Source organism: Meles meles, chromosome 5, assembly GCF_922984935.1.
Source record: "Meles meles chromosome 5, mMelMel3.1 paternal haplotype, whole genome shotgun sequence".
In the NCBI taxonomy this organism is placed as follows: Eukaryota; Metazoa; Chordata; class Mammalia; order Carnivora; family Mustelidae; genus Meles; species Meles meles.
Genome location: NC_060070.1, coordinates 23,070,498 through 23,089,757, shown reverse-complemented (window position 1 = coordinate 23,089,757; position 19,260 = coordinate 23,070,498). Strand labels below are relative to the sequence as shown.

At 38.0% G+C, this 19,260-nt stretch overlaps 2 protein-coding genes across 4 annotated transcripts in view; one reads left to right on the top strand and one right to left on the bottom strand.

Moving 5' to 3' along the window:
- AK9 (adenylate kinase 9) overlaps positions 1-6,244 on the bottom strand; it is a 123,798-nt gene extending 117,554 nt beyond the window's left edge. The window contains exons 1-4 of the mRNA XM_046006047.1: positions 6,128-6,244; positions 4,392-4,455; positions 2,521-2,573; positions 2,326-2,422 (exon numbers count right to left, since the gene is read on the bottom strand). Of these exons, the coding sequence (XP_045862003.1) occupies positions 2,326-2,422; positions 2,521-2,573; positions 4,392-4,455; positions 6,128-6,244 (331 nt within the window). The remainder of the gene's footprint in view (positions 1-2,325; positions 2,423-2,520; positions 2,574-4,391; positions 4,456-6,127) is intronic.
- Positions 6,245-12,833: 6,589 nt separating this feature from the next.
- Positions 12,834-19,260, top strand: part of FIG4 (FIG4 phosphoinositide 5-phosphatase) — a 131,892-nt gene continuing 125,465 nt past the window's right edge. For all 3 annotated transcript variants that reach the window (XM_046005695.1, XM_046005697.1, XM_046005696.1), the window contains exon 1: positions 12,834-13,103. In XM_046005695.1, coding sequence (XP_045861651.1) covers positions 13,038-13,103 — 66 coding nt within the window. In that variant the 5' untranslated portion in view covers positions 12,834-13,037. The remainder of the gene's footprint in view (positions 13,104-19,260) is intronic.

Below are 19,260 nucleotides of genomic sequence, written 5' to 3'. Positions count from 1 at the left end.
TAGTGTGGCCCTCAGACTTAAGAAATCATTTATACTGATTTTCCTCTGCCAGCTCCCAGAGCAAGCATCAGTGTACAGCAAGTCTAGGGGAAAGAGGAATACATTAAATGATTTGAGGGGATGCCAGTCAGCAAGATCCAAAATGTGGGAAATTCTTAAACACAAATAACTTGCTTTTTCAACAAAGAGAACACAAGATGATAGAAGGAGGTAGAGGGAATTTACAGATTTAAAGGGACTTGAGACATACTAACCAACTGCTATATGTGAAACCTGGCTGGATTCTTCCAAACAAACAAACAAAAAAACTTAAGCAAACAAAATGAACAAACAACAACACACACAAATAAAACAAAAAAAAATCCAAAAAACAAACAAACAAAATAAAACCCAAAACAGAAAAACCAAAAAACAAAACCCCAAAATCAGCTAGGAAAAAAAAGATATACAAGGCAAATAATGAAATCTGACCACAGAGTGGTCAGTAGATGATTTACTATTAATTTCGTAGGCATGATAATGTAATGTGATGCTAGGTTTAAAAATATTCCTTATCTTTTTGAAATACTAAAACATTTACAGATGAACTGATATGAATTAGCTCCAAAATACAGTAGGTTGGTAGAGGGATGTGGGCAGGAGGTCACATAAAACAAGATGAGACAAGAGTTGTCTGTCATTGAAGCTGGGTGAGGGACACCTGGGGGGAGTTTTATATCACTTTAACTTGTTGGAAATCTTCCACAAGAAGAAGTTAAAGAGATTCTGAATATCATGAACGGCATAACTGAGTAGGTTTATTTTTTCATTATTTTTTCTCTTTTTGCCTATATTTATCATTTATACCATGTTTTGGGGGATAAATTACCCTAAATTTTTCAAGAGGTAAGGGGAGATGAGATATAAACAAGGAGATATTAGCCTGCCTATGCTTATACATGCTTCGGCTTCATTCACTATGCTTTTGGAGGTCATTTATGGGCCTATGTTGGAATTCTGTCATTGTCCTTTTTACTCATTTAACCTCCTACGTTCTGGATGTTTTCCCAAGCTCAACTTGTCACTGATCAATAGTTAGAAAACTGATGTGTAGACAAAGTATGTGTGTGTATGTGTGTATATATAAAACAACATATATAATAGATGATATTTTTCTATTCGTGGGTGGATAGATGTAGTTCGTTCTGTATATCATCCACATGCAGAGAAATCTTTCTACCTATAGATGTAAATGATACAGACATAGTTTGCAGGGACATCTGCTTTTGCTACTTCCATTATTGACTTGCTTTGGCAATCATGGTTTTTACTTCACCACATTTTATTTTTATCCCAATATTCTTTTTTAAATTTAATTTTTTCAGTGTTTCAAGATTCATTGTTTATGCACCACACTCAGTGCTCTATTCCTATATTCTTAATAGTCGCAACGTCCTCTCCTAACTTACTAAGGATATAAAGCAGCTTGCTAAGTTTTTCTTCTTTAATTCAATAAATCTATTTCAGGTTGGTGATTTTCTCGCCAACTCATCTTCTTCTTCCTTTTTTTGCAAATGTCATTGGGTATGCTCTTTTCTATTTAGTCGTTCTAAGCTTCAGTAGTCTTTGTCCTGAGAAATGAGGCCCCAAGCCCCTGCTCAGCATCTGCTGGAGTGCACGGAGACTTCTTGGGTCCAGAGTGAGAGGGTGGACTGAGTGAACAGACTGAAGCCTGCCAATATCTGGGGCAGGAGGGTAAACTGGCGCCAGTCAAGAAACTCCTGCCTTATAAGTGCAGATTAATGCAAAGAAGGCAGACAGGACTCAGTAATAAAACTTGGAGTGAATGGGAAAGCAGTCAGCAGAGGCTGTCTGCACTGTGAGGACCATGGGAGAGTGTCGATCCCTTCCTGGACGACACAGAGCTCAAAGAAGATGGGACCATTTAAATTTATTTATTTGTTTACAAATGTAGAGTCTGAAGAATAAAAGGAAATAAACAAAAATACTTAAGCTTCGGGCACCTGGGTGGCTCAGTGGGTTAAGCTTCTGCCTTCGGCTCAGGTCATGATCTCAGGGTCCTGGGATCGAGCCCCGCTGCGGGCTCTCTGCTCACAGGGAGCCTGCTTCCTCCACTCTCTGCCTGCCTCTCTGCCTACTTGTGATCTTGTCAAATAAAAAAATAAAATCTTAAAAAAAGTACCTAAGCTGCTTAACTGAATTCAGGCTCTGGAATTCTTACTTCAGGGCAAAGGAAACAGCAACTCCAGAAATTATGTGTGCCTCAACTAAAGCATGAGTTTTAAGGCTGGTTTGATAGCCACAGATTTATAAAAACAAACATACCAAAGTGAGAAACTTGCAGAGAGTTGAGCTTCTCCAACATTAGCTTTATGATAAGTTCTTCAGGAATGCTTTGACCACTGAGCAGTATTGACTGCAACTAAGAACCAACAAAGATACTGTATATTAGTGTATATACCTCCCTGACACAGAGCTTTTTTTTTTTTTAAATCATAATAATTTGACACTTAGATTTACCATAACTCCTGATTCAGTTTCCCTGGCAATCATTTCTTCCAACATTGGTAAAGCTAAAATATAAATTCAAAATATTAGCACAAGCTGATATTAGAATTGTCAAATTAAGAAACATATTTGTGTTTTATAATGGTAACAAAGATTAATATTTGCATATCACTTTAAGAGTTTACAAAACACATTTAAACACATTGTCACTTAAGCTAACCAAAGCATGAGGCAGCAGAATGTATTCCACAAAGAACTTGTCTCTGCTACTCTCTAGCTAAAAGATCTTGAGGAAGCTAACTTCTTAAATACCTCTGGGCCTTGCATGTTTATCCCCTGAACAGTACACAGAGAATGTGAGGATGAAATGACATTGTGTATGGGACAGTGATTTGGAGTTGTAAAGTGTCACTCAAAATTATACACAAAGTATTATTAGTCTATAGACGTTTATAACCATAGAGTTATATCCAGAGCCCAGTAATCTCACTCTCTGATTAAATGAAAGGAATATGCATCAAGAAATGTAAAAATAGGTAAACACTGATTAGAAAAAGGGGGCTTGAAGCTGGAATTCCAATGATTTGTTTCCTTTTAAGAGGAAATATTCCACCCCTTATGGATGACATCCTGGGACAGAAGTGATAGGGACAAGACCTAGGGAAGGACTCAGGAACTGAATTAAGTCCCTCACTGCTAGTCATCTAAGATTGTTCTCCCCCAAATTGTACCAGATTGCAATTTCACTAACAGCACATGGAATCAACATTTCATAATATTCTAGCCAAAAATAATTATAAAAACTTTAAAGGTTCCTTGTCAGTTTGATAGGCAAATACGGATCAGTGTTTTTTATTTTAAGATTTTATTTATTTATTTATTTGACAGAAAGAGACATTGCGAGCGAGCGAGAGAACACAAGAAGGGGGAGTGGGAGAGGGAGAAACAGGCTTCTGGGTGAGCAGCGAGCCCCATGTGAGGTTTGATCCCAGGACCCTGGGATCATGACCTGAGGCAAAGGCAACTGCTTAAGGACTGAGCCACCCAGCACCTTGGATCAGTGTTATTTTAATTAGCATTTCTTTGAATACAATTTCTTTGAATAACAACTTTTTTCTTATATTTGTCTGTTTTTATTTCTACTTTTATGAATTGACAATTCACTCTTTTGCTTATTTTCCTATTAGGACAAAAATAGTTTTATGGATTAAAAGAATATTTTATATAAAGATAGCAGTCCTCGTCTTATATACTGCAAAGAATGCAAAGCAAAACAACAAAAAATAAAATTTATCATTGAAAATAATTATGTCTTGGGGCACCTGGGTGGCTCAGTAGATTAAGCATCTGCCTTTGGCTCAGGTCATGATCCCAGGACTCTGGGATTGAGTCCTGTAGCCAGCTCACTGCTCAGTGGGGAACTTGGTTCTCCCTCTCCCTCTGCCCTTCCCGCCCCCCCACCACGTGCTCTCTCTCTCTCTTTCTCAGATAAATAAATAAAATCTTAAAAAATAATTAAGTCTTGAAAAATGCTCTCAAGAACAGCTGTGAGAGTGTCTTCTCATCTTTCATAGGGAGATACCCAAAACATACGTCTCCAGTAGTTCTAAATGAGGGAATTAGAGAATTGGAGGCCATAGAATGAAGTCAAAGACATTCCGTACACCCTCCTAACTTCTATGAACAAAACTAGGACTAAGTGAAAAGTAAAAATAAGCCTGATGCTATCATGAAGATAATAATTACTAGGTTGGTAGTGATGTGTGATAAAGTAATTACAGCAAAATGTTAATCACAGAATCTAGATGGTATAATTCTTCACATTTTTATGCATATTTTGAAAGTTTTTATAATAAAATATTGGGGGGAAGGGTAAAATTTACCTTCTACACGAATACATTTCCATGTCTGTGCTATCTGATGAGCTAACGTTGTCTTCCCAACCCCCTTAAAAAGAAAGATGTTATTTAAATTTGCCAGTGAAACAGATATTCTCATCTTAAAAGACTCTATTGATAGTTACAATACATGAATATTATCAAGTGAATTTTTTGTCCACAAAAATTAATGAACAGTAGACTCTACATATTTATAGTTTAATTTTTCTCTAGTTATTGTCACATTTGCCACATTTTTGGAAGCAATTTAAATAACCTTTATTAAATTAAGAAAATAACCCTGAAATCAGGCAGCTGTACCATTATGGCATTCCAGGTACTGTCCTCTTTTGACTGCCAAATTTTGTAATTTTGAATACATATCATTGTGATTATATTGAAATCCATCACTGTATCTCTTTTCTAAAGTTTTTAGTCATGGCTGTTTTGACAGACTTCCACTTAGTAACTTCCAAGAACAAAAAATTCCCACTTAATGGACATCTTTGAAAAGTATAATATTTTCAAGACGATAGATCACTTTAATGTAGTGACATTTGCATCTGAGTGCTCTCACTGTTGACTTTTACTTTAAACATTTTAAAATTTAAATTCAGTTGATTAACATATAATGTATTTTTTTGTTTCAGAGGTACAGGTCTGTGATTCATTAGTCTTACATAATACCCAGTGCTCATTATATCACATACTCTCCTTAAGGACCATCACCCAGTAACCCCATCCCTCCATCCACCTCCCCTCCAACAACCCTCAGTTTGTTTCCTATGATTAAGAGTCTCTTATGGTTTGTCTCCCTCTCTGGTTTCATTTGTTTTATTTTTTCCACTCTTCCCCTATGATCCTCTGTTTTGTTTCTTACATTCAATGTATTGGTGAGACCATATGGTAGTTGTCTTTCTCTGATTGACTTATTTTGCTTAGCATAATACCTTCTAGTTCCATAAATGTTCACTCTTGACTTATGAAACTCTATTGAATGTTAAGAAACATAATAAAAGTTACTGGAACCATTTCTTGGTACTTGTCCTAGGGTCTATATAAAATTAGATCAAGGGTGGGATCCAGCCCTTAGTATCTGCTGTTCTGGAGAGGCCCTTTAATTCACCAGTTCAGACTCTCTAATGGTAACTACCAACTAGTTCAATGGCTGAAAATACTGCTCATTTAGAGGTCCTTACTAGAAATGCCTAGTAAGGCAGGATATTTTGTGTCATCCATTTTGGTTTCTTTTTATTTTGTGGAAAGACAATACATAAGTCCGTGAACACGTTGCAAAGGTAAAACACACTGCCTCTCGATATCTTCAGATATTAATGGGAGAGCCCCAGTTTGTCTCCATAGTGTCCTGTCTTCACATACCCAGAGAGCTTCATAACAAATTTCACAGAAAGTTGTATAAGCAAATTATGTTTGAAATAACTTTTGATCACAGACTACTAACAATTGTCATGGTGCAATGCTTTGATGAATTCTATTTTTTCATAATGTAAAAACAAAGATAAGTACAATGTAGGTTCCTTTTCAATTAGAGTGTACAAGACAAGGTAAAGTTAAGAACTTACAACCAATATTATATCAGTTTTTAAAGTCATACAATGAAAGCCTAATACTAAAAAACAATTAGCACATTGTGTGGTTCTCATTCTTGTATGGTAACATAGTGTTATGATTTTAAAAATAAAAAAAATAGAGTAAATAATAAGTTAGAAAAAATAACTTACCGGTTTCCCAAATATAACAAAGCAAACAGGTTTAGACAGCAAAAAGTTATATTCAGCTTCATCTTCGCTAAATATATCCGCAAAGGAATGCTCTTCTGTCTCCTCTTGAGAATTCATAATATAAACTACTACAGTAAGAAAGAATAAAATTGTCAGTGATTAATTTAGTTAGAAGAGGCAGGCAGGTGAGGGAGAATGAGACTATCCTGAGAATTTACTTAGCCTAGAAGACATTCCACAGCACTAAACACAAGGATTTTGCTGATCTTCACAAATAAGTTAAACTTATCTATTAAAACAACAATAAGCTCTTAGTTTGAGATAAAAAGCAAAATCTAACTATATATTGTACAAAAGACAGCTAAAATGAAGTGTTTCTGCAAGACTAAATTAAGGAAAAAATACATATATACATACATAAACATATATGTTATGATGTGTATATTTGATTAAAGATAAAATTAAATATACTATATGCATACATACATACATATGTTACACAGATATGTATGTGTCTATGTGTACATGTGTAGGGACTATCAATGGCTCTAACAGAAATCTGAATGGAAATCAGACAATACATTAAACTGAAAAAGAACAAATATAACAAAAGTTAGAAGATGTAACTAAGATAGTATTTAGAAACCTTAAGTACTTACATTAGAATCAAAGAAGCTCTGAAAAGTACATGAGATAAGCTCACCACTTTTAAGACGTTGAGGGAAAAAAACCCAGGAAAAAGAGAAAACTATATTTTGAAAGTTAATAAAATAGAAAACAAACATATAGAGAGGGTCACCAAAGCTAAGTAGTAGTATTTTGAAAAAAAGTATAAACAGAAAACTTCTGTCAAGATTGATTAAGAAGATAGAAGGCACAATTAAACAATTTTAGAAGTGTGGTTTCTTATATCTTGAAATTCAGATTTTATTGTTTTTTTATATCTATCATTAATCAGAGAATGTTCTCTATAGTATACAAATTTTTTGATATTTGTTGTGGTTTGCCTTATGGCCTAGTACATGGTAGTTTTTGTTTTTTTTAAGATTCCCTGATTCCTTAAAAAGTATGTGTGATTTATGTTTTTTTTAAAAATGTAGTGTTCTTTAAATGAAGTTTACATTAAGTTTGTGAATATTATTGGTTAAATCTTCCATAATGCCTACTGATTTATTGTCTACTTGATCAAACAATATTAGATATACAAAAGAAGAAGGACTACAGAGTAACAATGCTACAGATATAATATATATAGGTGAGGATGTCATAAACCAAAGTTATCCCAAATAAATTTGAAAATTTAAACAAAATCGATGAATTCCTAGAAAAATCAGCTTCTCAAGAAAAAAAAGAGAAAACCTGAGTGGTTCTATAGCCATAAGGAAACTGAGTCAGTGACTAAAAATCTTCCCACCAAAGAACCCAGATGGTTTTTCAAAAAGCTCCAAGTCTTGTGCTCGCTTCGGCAGCACATATACTAAAAAAAAGCTCCAAGTCTTACAATTTTACACTCATTTGAGAAAAGATAAAGTGGAGACTTCTTACATCAGTTTATTGGTCTTATAAACTTCACCTAAATCAGAGAATAGTGTGAAAAAGCAAAATGATGTACCAATTTCTTTCATAAACAGGATTTACAAAATCCTAATATTAGCTAATTAAATCCAGCAATATATAACAAGGTAACATCAAGACCAAGTTGGGCTTTCCCCAGGAACTCAAGGTTGGACTCATATGAGAAATTAACTTATCATATTAAAATAAAAGAGAAAAACTGTATGATTACCTTAGAAGATATAGGAAAAGTATGAGATAATCAACACCCTTTAATGATTAATAAGAGATAAATCTCTTAGCAATTAGGAATAGAAAGGAATTTTTTAACCTGATAAAAAGTATTAACAAAAGACAAACTTTACATTTAATGGTTAAATATTAAAAATGTTCTTCTCAGGTCATAACAAAAGAAAGAAAACTGTAATTATTCCCAGTTGATATGATTGCCCACATAAAAACAAATATATCACAGATAAATTTTGAGAATTAATCTGCTAATCCAATTTGCTGGATTCAAAATGATACAAAATTCAGTTGCATTTCTATATAGCATGAATTGCTAAAAAATGTAACTAAGGATAAAAAGATTTATCTTTGCAGCAAAATAATAAAGTGAACAGGATTAAATATTATAAAAGACGTACAAACCCTTTATGGAAAAATTACAAAATCTTATAAAATGACTTTAATAAGCAGACTTCAAAAATGGAACATAACTATGTCCCATTGGTCGGAGACAATGTTCATGGCAATGAAGGTGGATTATGTGGTCCATATGCTTCCAGGTAAATGGAATATGATTATATTTCTCTGTGGAATTTAAGAATATTCAAATGGGCTTAATATACCAATATTACTTTAAGATGTCATTATGGAACAAGACATAGTAAGAATTATTACTAGTATATTAAAAAGATTGAGATAAAACTTTGTGACAAAAGAACTAAAATTTCAAGTTATTTTTAGTAACAAAAAATAACTAATGCTACCATAAAATGTAGTTATAAAGGAGACAATGCATCTAAGCCTTTTAGAGAGATGGTGCATTTATTAAAGAGTATTAAGTGCACTAAAACCAGGACCCTAAGGCCTGGGATGGAACATTTATGTGGATGTCTAGGTACTTTGAGCCCCATGATTATCTGTGTTAGGCAGGAAACTAGGCATGAGTGATAGGAGGATGGACCTTAGCCATCCTCACATCCCCAGCAGAGGACTGTCTCGGGATCACCCCACATGGAGGACATGGGACTATCCTCCTCTTTCCAAGTCAACAGGACACAGGGTGTGAGCTGACACCAACACCAGTGGATTCAAAATGTCATCATGGCCCCCTGCGAGAGTGAAAGCAAATGGAGAACCAGTAATCAATGGAAACTTGGCTCAAGTCTATCCTATAGTACAGGGTCCATAGGATCACTTCATAATTATTTTCCTGGTCTCTGAGTACGTAACAGGGTTCGCAGCTGGCAAAACCTTCACAGTGATTCCCTGCCTGTGGAGTAAGAGCCAATGTGGTAGAAAAGTCAAGTGGAAGCTCATGAAACTGCTTACTGGCTCCTTGGCCCCTGGGCCAGATAAATAAGAGTAAATCATTCTGATTGAATGGAATGGAAAGGTGCTAACCAAAACTATTTAAAAGATGCATAGCCCTGCTTAATTCTCCAGGGTGGCTTTTTGAAAAAAAAAAAAAAAAGATAGATTATGACAAATGATGGGGGATTACTGAAAACTTAATTAAGGAATAGCCTCGTTTATAACCATTGTGCAGATGAGAGCTTTACTAGCTGGACCCAGCTTCTTGTTCTTGGTAGGTAGTTAATCATCTGGCCAATGTGTTGTTTTTTTAAATCCCCATCAGAAAAGAATATTAGAAGCAGTTTGCATTCATGTCAGCAAGGGACATTCAGTTTTACACCAGGACTCTCCCATGTTTGTAGCAAATAGAGTAAAAAGGGATCTTGTTGATCTACAATATCGGGTGAGCAGGGAGTGGCAAATGTCCAGGATGCCTTCCTAAGACACATGAGCAGCAGAAAGTGGAAGATAAATTCACAAGGATTTAAAGACTTGTTACTTTGGTGAAGTTTTAAAAGACTAGTGGTCTGGGTCATTCTGAGATATTCTCTCCAAGGTAAAGCACAAGTTATTGTACCTTACTCATTCTACCTCTGAAAGAAGGGGTGTAGTATTTTATAAGTCTCTCGCTTTGGGAGATAGATGTAGCACACTTGGGGATACTGTTCTGATCCATTTAATGGGTGACTTGGAAAGCTACCAGTTTTGGGTGAAGCTCAGAGAAAGAGAGAGCTCTGCTGAAGTTTTGGTGTATGATACCAGAGGTCTGCTTCTTGGGCCCTATACCTGCCCAGATCCCAGGATGTGACAGGGAGGTACTTAGAGCATGGAAGAATTCTCTTGGAGTCTTAGCAAAGCCACAACAGAAACCTCTCAGTGTAGATCACTGCTGTCTGCAGCAGAGAACCATTCCCCATTCAAACAGCAGCTCTTGGCAATGCTCTGGACTCTGGGAGAGGATGAATGCCTGACCATGGGGCATCAGGTGACTCTGGAAATGGAAGAGCCATCATGAGCTGAGTATGTCAGATCAAGACCTCAAGTTGGACAGGCATAGCAGCAATCCACCACATGATAAAAATGGAACACTGGGATCAGTTCCAAGCAGATCTGAAGGGTACAAATAAGTTTAATAAAAAAGCAGCCCAGTCCCCATGTCACCTGTCTCTTGCTCACCAATGTCTCTCTTTTAGCTCACACCTCATATGGAATTCCCTAAGAACAGCTGATAGAAAATCTTTTAAAGATCATGGATGAATCAGGATGTATTAGTGCAAGCTATAAATGGAATCCTTCCAGACTTTAATCCCACTTGGGGGGTAGCCCTGCATGATGATGATTAAGGGAAATCCTCCTTGTGGGCAGAGGTTTTTTTAAAAATATTTTATTTACTTATTTAAAGAGGGAGTGAGAGAGAGAAAGCACAAATACAGAGAGGGAAAGGGAGAAGCAGACTCCCCGTTGAGCAGAGACTCGGACTCCATCCCAGGACCCTGAGACCATGACCTGAGCCAAAGGCATACGCTTAATCCATTGAGCCCCCAGGTGGCCCTGTGGGGAGAGATTTAAGCTGTATTCCTAGGTCCTCAGGTTGGAGGACAATACTGATGGTTTGGCGCAGGGCCTTAGAGGAGCAAGATTGAAAGACAAAAGAAAACAACTTCTGGGGAGCAGGCACGTGAATGAAACTATGAGAGGGGTTAGCAAACACACTCTGTGGCGACCTCTAACAATCACACCCTTGTGTCATTATTCCCTTCCCTTAATGTGCTCTCCCTTAAGAGGGAATTACTCTGAGACACACATCTCAGGATTCTTCAGTGATTTCAGCCCACAGAGACATTTGCTTGATAATATCCCCTTGGTCAACTTCCTTCTGCTCATTAATGTTGTTTCCTGGGATGACTTCCCATATAAAACTCTTGACCTCGAATTTTTGTCTCAGGATCTGCTTCTGGGTGAACCAAACGGAGACAATGTTCAAACGGAAATGCTGTTACAGTATAATAAAATAAATAAAAACTAAATATTGGAAACCAGAAATCCAGATACTGTAAGAGGTGTTATTCTAAATGAAAATATTAGTGCAAGTATTTCATACTTAATATTCAGATGAGTTGGTTTCCATTATGAAACAAAACAGAAATACTCTTCCCAGCTGAAAGATCCAAATCAACGTAAAATGCCAGAATTGACCTGACCATCTTTCCAGTTCTTAAGCAGGACTAAACTATGAAAGAAAATTAAAATACTGAATAATTAAACATTGATTTAAAAAACTTGGTAATCTCTCAATTTTAAATTTACAATATGATCTCTGACATCTCCTTGTTAAGTAACATAATGTCGAATATCACATAATGTTATGCGTTTATACCATAATTCAACAGTTTTTAAAAGTTCCCTCACATTTTTAGCCGTTGGGGTTGGGAAACCCTCTAGCGGTGGGTTCTGTGGTTTCCAGGCCGCCCCCCACCCCCCACCGCGCCCTGGAAAATCTAGTACTTCTGCTGTGGCGACGCCTTACACTCTTCTAGTAGGTGCTCAGTAAATATTTGTGGAATGAAGACCTTAGTCGTTGGAAGGGAAAATGGTGTGAAAATACTTCACCGAGAGATCCCAAAGTTCAGTTTTATAAGAAAATTAACTGGTCTGGGATCCCCGCAGGTGAGGTTCCATTCAATTGATACAAAACGCGTCGGAGCGGGGGACGACGACCCCTACTTACCCCGCCACGGCACAGTCCTCAGGAGCCCACAGGACCCCACCCGCCCGGCCCCAGCAGCCGCCTCCAGTGCCTCAGCGTGTGTAGACTGGTTGCCTAGGTAACCCCTGGCGGGGCTTCGCGCTGGGCCTCTTGGGAGGCCGGCTTGTAATTCATTCGTTTTTTAAAATCTTACGTATTCACTTTTGCACTTCACTTCGTATTTATTACACATTCCTTTTCACAGGTATAGAGGGCGACGATTAGAGACGGTATGTACACTACTCACTTACGTTCACACACATCAAATGGAAGCCTGTCTCCAAAGCCGGCGCCACACCGCAGGGCGCTACGCTTGGCAGTCCCTTTGTGGAATCGGCAAATAGCCAGTCTCCGCCACAAATATGTGGCAGAGTCCACGATGTCCAACTTCAAGTGATATTTTTTTTAAAAAGGTGATTTAAAGAAGACTCTCAAAGGGTTAAAATGGATAACAAAGCTATGCAAGGGGAAAAACACCGACATTCGGTGAAGGGCTATCCTATATGTTTCCCGGAAAAAGAGGGCCGAGGTAGGCAGAGAAAAAAAGACCAACTTCGAATGGATCTATCTACAATTCGGCGAACCGCTTCAAAAGAAGCAATTCAGTCGCAGATCCTCCCCCTTTTCCACAGGGGTGGACAGATAAAGCGAGAGTCTAAACAAACCGCGCGACTTTTTCTCCGCCCACTTTTTCTCTTGCCCGCACCAAAAATGGCGCCCCTCGCTTCCTCCCTAGGCAGCACGCAGGTTCTGGGAGTCTCTACACGCCCTCTCTACGGTATCTCCTGAAGCCCCGCCTCCGACGTGCCTGGGGCGGGGCTTGCCTGCAGGTCGGGACCCGGGATCAGGAAACACCTGAGCTGTTCCCGGTCTCCTGTGTATTTAGTGCCCAAGTGGTGTTTTCTGGCTAGATCCGGTGTCAGAGGTCTGAGGTGTCTTTTCTCCCGGCCTCCTAGGGCAGTCCGGAGGCTGCCGCACCCTGGGCCGCGGCCTGGTGCCCTGTCGTGGGAGCCCCAACTTGCTCCGACCATGCCCGCGGCCGCCGCCCCGATCATCAGCTCAGTCCAGAAACTGGTTCTGTATGAGACCAGAGCTGTAAGTTCCCGGGGCAGTGGGGCACAGTGGGGCACGCGCGGGGGGACGCTAGCAGCACCCTCCTCCCTGGGTCCCTAATCCCAGCTTTGGGCATGTGTCTGAGGGGGCTTCGCCTTGTCATCGCACCCAGGGAACTGCTGCTTTTGCTTGTACATGTTTCCACTTAAAAGCAACGGTTGGGACACGCTGGAAACAGGTGCTTGTGGTATCTCCGAAACTCTTCCTCAAGTTCTGAACGAGTTACTGGATAGTTTTAAAGAACTTTCAGAAAGTCTGTTAGCGTTTTGCAGTTCGCTACTTACAGTACAGGCAAGGCTATGAAAAATATTGTTGACCTTTGAATGGGTAATTTGTGTGTTTTCCTATTCCATGGCATACCAGTCACTATGATTGAGGTTAATTATGTGCACTTTTATTGCTAAAATGCTTGGCTCTCTCTATTTGAAAGGAAGACTTATTTTGTTTAAAGACATTTGTTTGGATAACATTTTGCTTTTCACTTGACTTTTTTACAACACTTTTTATTACTTCAAGTGGCCATGTAAACAGTTATGAGTAGAATAAGATCATTTTTGTGTTTAGATTCTAGTTCTCAAAGACTTAATGGAATAGTGTTTATAGAAATACATACTTTGTCATTTGTGCGGTTGAAAAATAAAGTATAGCTTTTCTGACTTGGGGTAACAGTGATGTTAGGATCTGTGTTTAAAATTGCACTTGGTAGGGCGCCTGGGTGGCTCAGTGGGTTAAGCCGCTGCCTTCGGCTCAGGTCATGATCTCAGGGTCCTGGGATGGAGTCCCGCATTGGGCTCTCTGCTCAGCAGGGGGCCTGCTTCCCTCTCTCTCTCTCTGCCTGCCTCTCTGCCTACTTGTGATCTCTTTCTGTCAAGTAAATAAATAAAATCTTTTAAAAAAAAATTGCACTTGGTAGTAATAAGGTTGCATATGCCAGAGACCTCCCTGTTGTGCTGTAGAGTGTTTTATAAGGCGCATTCAATGAAACTTGAGTTGTCTTCCATTAGATTAAATAGGTACTTAACAGTTTCTTGGTTATAACATGGTTCTTATTGTACATCTGCCTCGGGTCACAATTAGGGGAGAAACATTGTTGATCCTAAATTAATTTTGTTAGCAACTTCATTTGATTAGATCCAGACCAGAAGATGAAATTATAATATTCATAGATGTCTTCAGTTGTTCTCTGAGGCAAGTCATACAGAAATATTTTGACATTGAAATAAAACCTGTTTTCTGTACAATGTCCTGGTAAATGTCCTTGTAGGAAACATAAATACTATGCTTAAAACACAGAAACTCAGCTCCTTAATAAGCTGAGCATTCATTAGGACTGGCTGAGATGTTAGTGTTCTTTTGAAAGCACAACTCGTTTTATAGGGCTCTTCTGCTCAGTAACCTTCAATAGCCCCATTTGAGGGGAGTAGATTCTGAATCTCTTAGTTTGGCATTCAAAGTCTTAGGTGATTTATCCAAAACCTGTCTGGTCTTATATCTAATTAATATCAATTCAACAAATATTTACTGAGAATTAACTCTGTACCTTTATGTGCCTTATTCTGCAGTAAAAATGTATTGCTTTCAGTTCCTTATACCTACCTGGAGTATTTTCGGCCACTCTTTGCAAAGTCCCCGTTCCTCCTTTTCCTGTCACAACCTGCCAGTCTTCCCAGCACAGATCTAGTACTGTGCCTTGCAGACAGTAGGTTTCCAGTAGGTACTCGTTGAGAGTGTCTAACATGAAGAGATGTGTGTTCTAGAACTTGGTTGTTACCCCTCTCAGTCACCTAACGAATGGAAACTAACTCCAGCCAGCTTAGAGACAAAAGATGAGTTAATCAGAAGGATGCTGGAGGAGCCATTGCATAGAATCACTGGAAGGGCCTAACTCCCTAGCTTCTGGAAAGGCAGGAACAAGACAGCAGGGTTAGAGAACCCACTCAGAGTGCTGCCAAAGACTAGACCATAAGTACTAGGAGAAGAAATCTAATTGACTCAGCTGTGATTGGTAATCTGGCCCTGGATAGACAAATCATGTGGGGAGGATGGGATCTGGCGATTCTTTTTTTTTTTTCCTTAAGATTTTACTTATTTGACAGACAGAGATCACAAGTAGGCAGACAGTCAGGCAGAGGTAGAAAGGGAAGCAGGCTCCCTGCTGAGAGGAGAGCTCGATGCAGGACTCGATCCCAGGGCCCTGGGATCATGATCTGAGCCAAAGGCAGAGGCTTTAACCCACTGAGCCACCCAGGCACCTCAAGGGATCTGGCAATCCTGACTTTGTTTCCAGGAATGGTTGGGCCAGGGCAACCACCCTGAGAAATGTCTGCTGCATTTAATCTTTGAACCTCAGTTTCCTCATCAATAGAGTATGTGACTCTTCTTTTTTATATTTTAACTTAAAAATTTAAGCAGAGGGGCGCCTGGGTGGCTCAGTGGGTTAAAGCCTCTGCCTTTGGCTCAGGTCATGATCCCAGGGTCCTGGGATCAAACCCCGCATCGGGCTCTCTGCTCCGCGTGGACCCTGCTTCCTCCGCTCTCTCTGCCTGCCTCTCTGCCTAGTTGTGATTTCTCTCTGTCAAATAAATAAAATATTTAAAAAAAATTTAAGCAGAAAGATTTGTTTGAGTAATAAGCTCAAAGCTTGAAGGACAAACATAGCTCAGAAAAAAAAAAAAAAACCCATGAAATTACTGGCAACTAAGCAGATCCTAGGAATTTTTTTTAAAAAAAGCTGTAGCAGGTTTAATTAATGAGAAGAATAGCTAATGCCTATGGAACTTCTATGCTAGCCGCTGGTCAAAGAACTCTACATATATTTTATTATTTAATCCTCATAAAATCTTGAAGAAGGAGATCCTGTTACTACTATCACTACTGTTCACTATTATTCAGTGAAGAAAAGAATGAGGCAGAAAGAACAGTGCTATTGAGAGTGTGGTCTGGTACCTGGTGCCAGGCGTAAGTAGTTTGTAACTGGATTGGGACAGATTACATATAGAGACCGAGAATCAGTGATTAGAAACCTTTCTGGTTATTTGACAGAGTAACTGTATTCGTGATGAACCAAATAATTTAGAACATTGGGTTTGTGGTTTGTGTGTCTTTGGGTTTTTTGTTTTTGGCTTTTTTATTACGGAAATTTTGAAAACAATACAAAATAAACAGAATAATATAATAAACTCCCACATAACTATCACCAGCTCCAAAATTACCTTTCTTTTCTTTTTTTTTAGATTTATTTATTTCTGAGAGAGAGAGAGAGAGCACACACTGTAGGGGAAAGGGGCACAGGGAGAGGGTGAATCCTAAGCAGAGTCCATGCTGGGTGCAGAGTCTAATGGGGGGCTTGATCTCATGACCCTGAGATCACCACCTGAGCTGAAACCAAGAGTTGGACACTCAACCCAACTGTGCCACCCAGATACCCACAAAATTAACTTTATTAGCTATAACTCATTCCACTCCCCACCCATCACTTATTTTATAAGGTTCTTTTTCTTTAAAGATTAGGTAAATTGAAAGGCATGAATCTAAGCTATAGAATATGGAAAGAAAATATACATGTATGTTAATCACATCCCTGTCCTGCCCTAGAAAGTTGCCTTGTGTCCCTATCCAGTCACTTGCTCCCTTTTCTTCACTGGCAACTAATATTCTTTCCTTTTTAACCTTAGGTTAAATATGCCTATTGAAAAACTTTCCAATTTGAGTCTAGCTTTTTTTTTTTGCTCAGCATGTCTTTGAAGTTCATCCATATTGTATCAGTAGTTGGTTCCTTTTTATTATTGAGTAGTAGTCCATTGGATACATATTCCACAGGTGGTTTATCCATTTTCCTTGTTGATTTAGACTGTTTCTGCATTTAGGCTGTTGTCAGGCCAGCTGTGGACAGTCTTGAACAAGTATGTTTGTGGTTGTATGTTTTCATTTCTTTTGGTAAATACCTAAGAATGAAATTGCTAGTCACAGAGGTGATGTTAGGTGGCTACAACAGCAGGGTATGAAAATCTCCATTGCTCCATATCCTTGTCAGCATTTGGTGGTGTTAGTTTTTTGAGATTCAGTTATTCTTGTGCCTGTGTAGTGGTATCTCATTATGGTTTTGATTTGCATTCCCTGAATGATTAATGGTATTGAGCATCTTTTCACGTGCTTTTTGGCAATTTTTATATCTTCCTTTGTGAAATGTCAAAGACTTTTGCTCACTTAAAAATAATGGGGCTGTTTGTCTTTTTATTTTTTATTTTTAGTTTTGTATATAATCTGGAATTAAGTCCTTTGTGATATATGTTTGTGATTATTTTCTTTCGGTCAATGGCTTGGCTACTCCGTTTTCTTAATTTTTTCAACATTACTGACATATAACTGACAAAATTGTAAGATATTTTAAGTATACAATGTGATGATCTGATATATGTACACACTGTGTTAATGATCTTTTGATGAGCTAAAGTTTTTAATTTCAACTAAGTTTAATTTATCAAGTTTTTCTTTTGTGTTCATTGTTTTCTGTGTTGTAAGAAATCTTTACCTATTCCCAGAGCACAAAGATATTTTCCTATGGTTTCTCTGAAAGATTTATACTTTTAACTTTTACATTTAGGGATGTGTTTCATATTAAAATAATTTTGTATGTGGTTGTATTACTTATCTATTGTGGTGTAACAAATTACTCTAAAATTTAGTGGCTTTAGACAACAATAAATATTTAATATTTCACACAGTTTCAGTAAGTCAGGAATCTGGGGGTGACTTAGCTAAGTGGTTCTGGCTCCGGGTCTCATGAAGTTGCAGTTAAGATGTCATCTAGGCTACGGTCATCTGAAGGCTTGACTGGGCTTGAAGATTTACTTCCAGGATAGCTCACTTCATGTGCTTGGCAGGTTGAGCTGGTTGTTGATTAGAGGCTTCAGTCTCTCACCTCATGGACATTTCCATATGACTCCCTTACTGTCTTTATGATGTGGTTGCTGGATTTGCCCAGACAGGGTGTTCTAAGAGAAAGAAGGGTAATGCTACAATGTCTTTTTTGATTTAGCCTCAGGATTTGCCCTCCATAATTTCCACAATTTCTGTTGATTATGCAGGTCAGTTCTGTTTAGTGGGAGAGGACTATGTAAGGGCATGAATACCAGGAAATGAGAATCATTAAGGATTCTTGGAAGCTGGCAACCACAGGGCTTGACTTTCTGTGCATCAATTGTCCAGTCTCATCTGTTGAAAAGATCACTCTTTCTTTATTGAATTCCTCTGGTACTCTTGTAAAAGATTAGCTGGATAACTGTGAGTTGACTCTTAAACTCTCTATTTTGTTCAGTTGATCAGTTTATTTTTCTTTATGGCATTACTACCTTGTTTTCATTATTACAGCTTGATAGTAATAGGAAATCAGGAAGTATAAGTTTTCCAAATTTATCCTTGAAATCAGAAAGTATAAGTTTTCCAAATTTATTCTTTTTCAAAGTTGTTTTGGCTACTCTAGGTCTTATGGATTTACCTATGAATTTTACAGTCAGCTTTTCCATTTCTAATAAGCCTATTGGGATTGTGATTTGGGTTTCATTGAATTTATAGATCCATTTGGGGAGAACTGAATCTTAGTAACATTGAATCTTTTTTTTTAATGATGAGATTATTACTTTAATTGAAATATTTCTTTTTTTTTAAGATTTTATTTATTTACTTGACAGAGAGAGATCACAAGTAGGCAGAGAGGCAGGCAGGGGGGGGGGAATCAGGCTCCCTGCTGAGCAGAGAGCCCGATGCGGGGCTCGATCCTAGGACCCTGAGATCATGACCTGAGCCAAAGGCAGAGGCTTAATCCACTGAGCCACCCAGGTGCCCCAATTGAAATATTTCTATAAATTAAAATTATTTATTTAAAATGAAGATTTATGAATATTTGAATTATTAAGATATTTCACATTTGTGTAATTCAAATTTATATAAAATGAAATCCCATGCACATGACCTACTACAAGAAGATTTTCTTCTTTTCATTTTTGCTTCATAATAGGGCACTTCTTTTCATAAAGAAATTTAAGCAAGCAAGCAAACTAACAATATAAAACCAAAAACATCTATTGTAACAGTAATAGTAGTGGAGAAAATAACAGGGAAAGAAAAACAGAGCATAGCA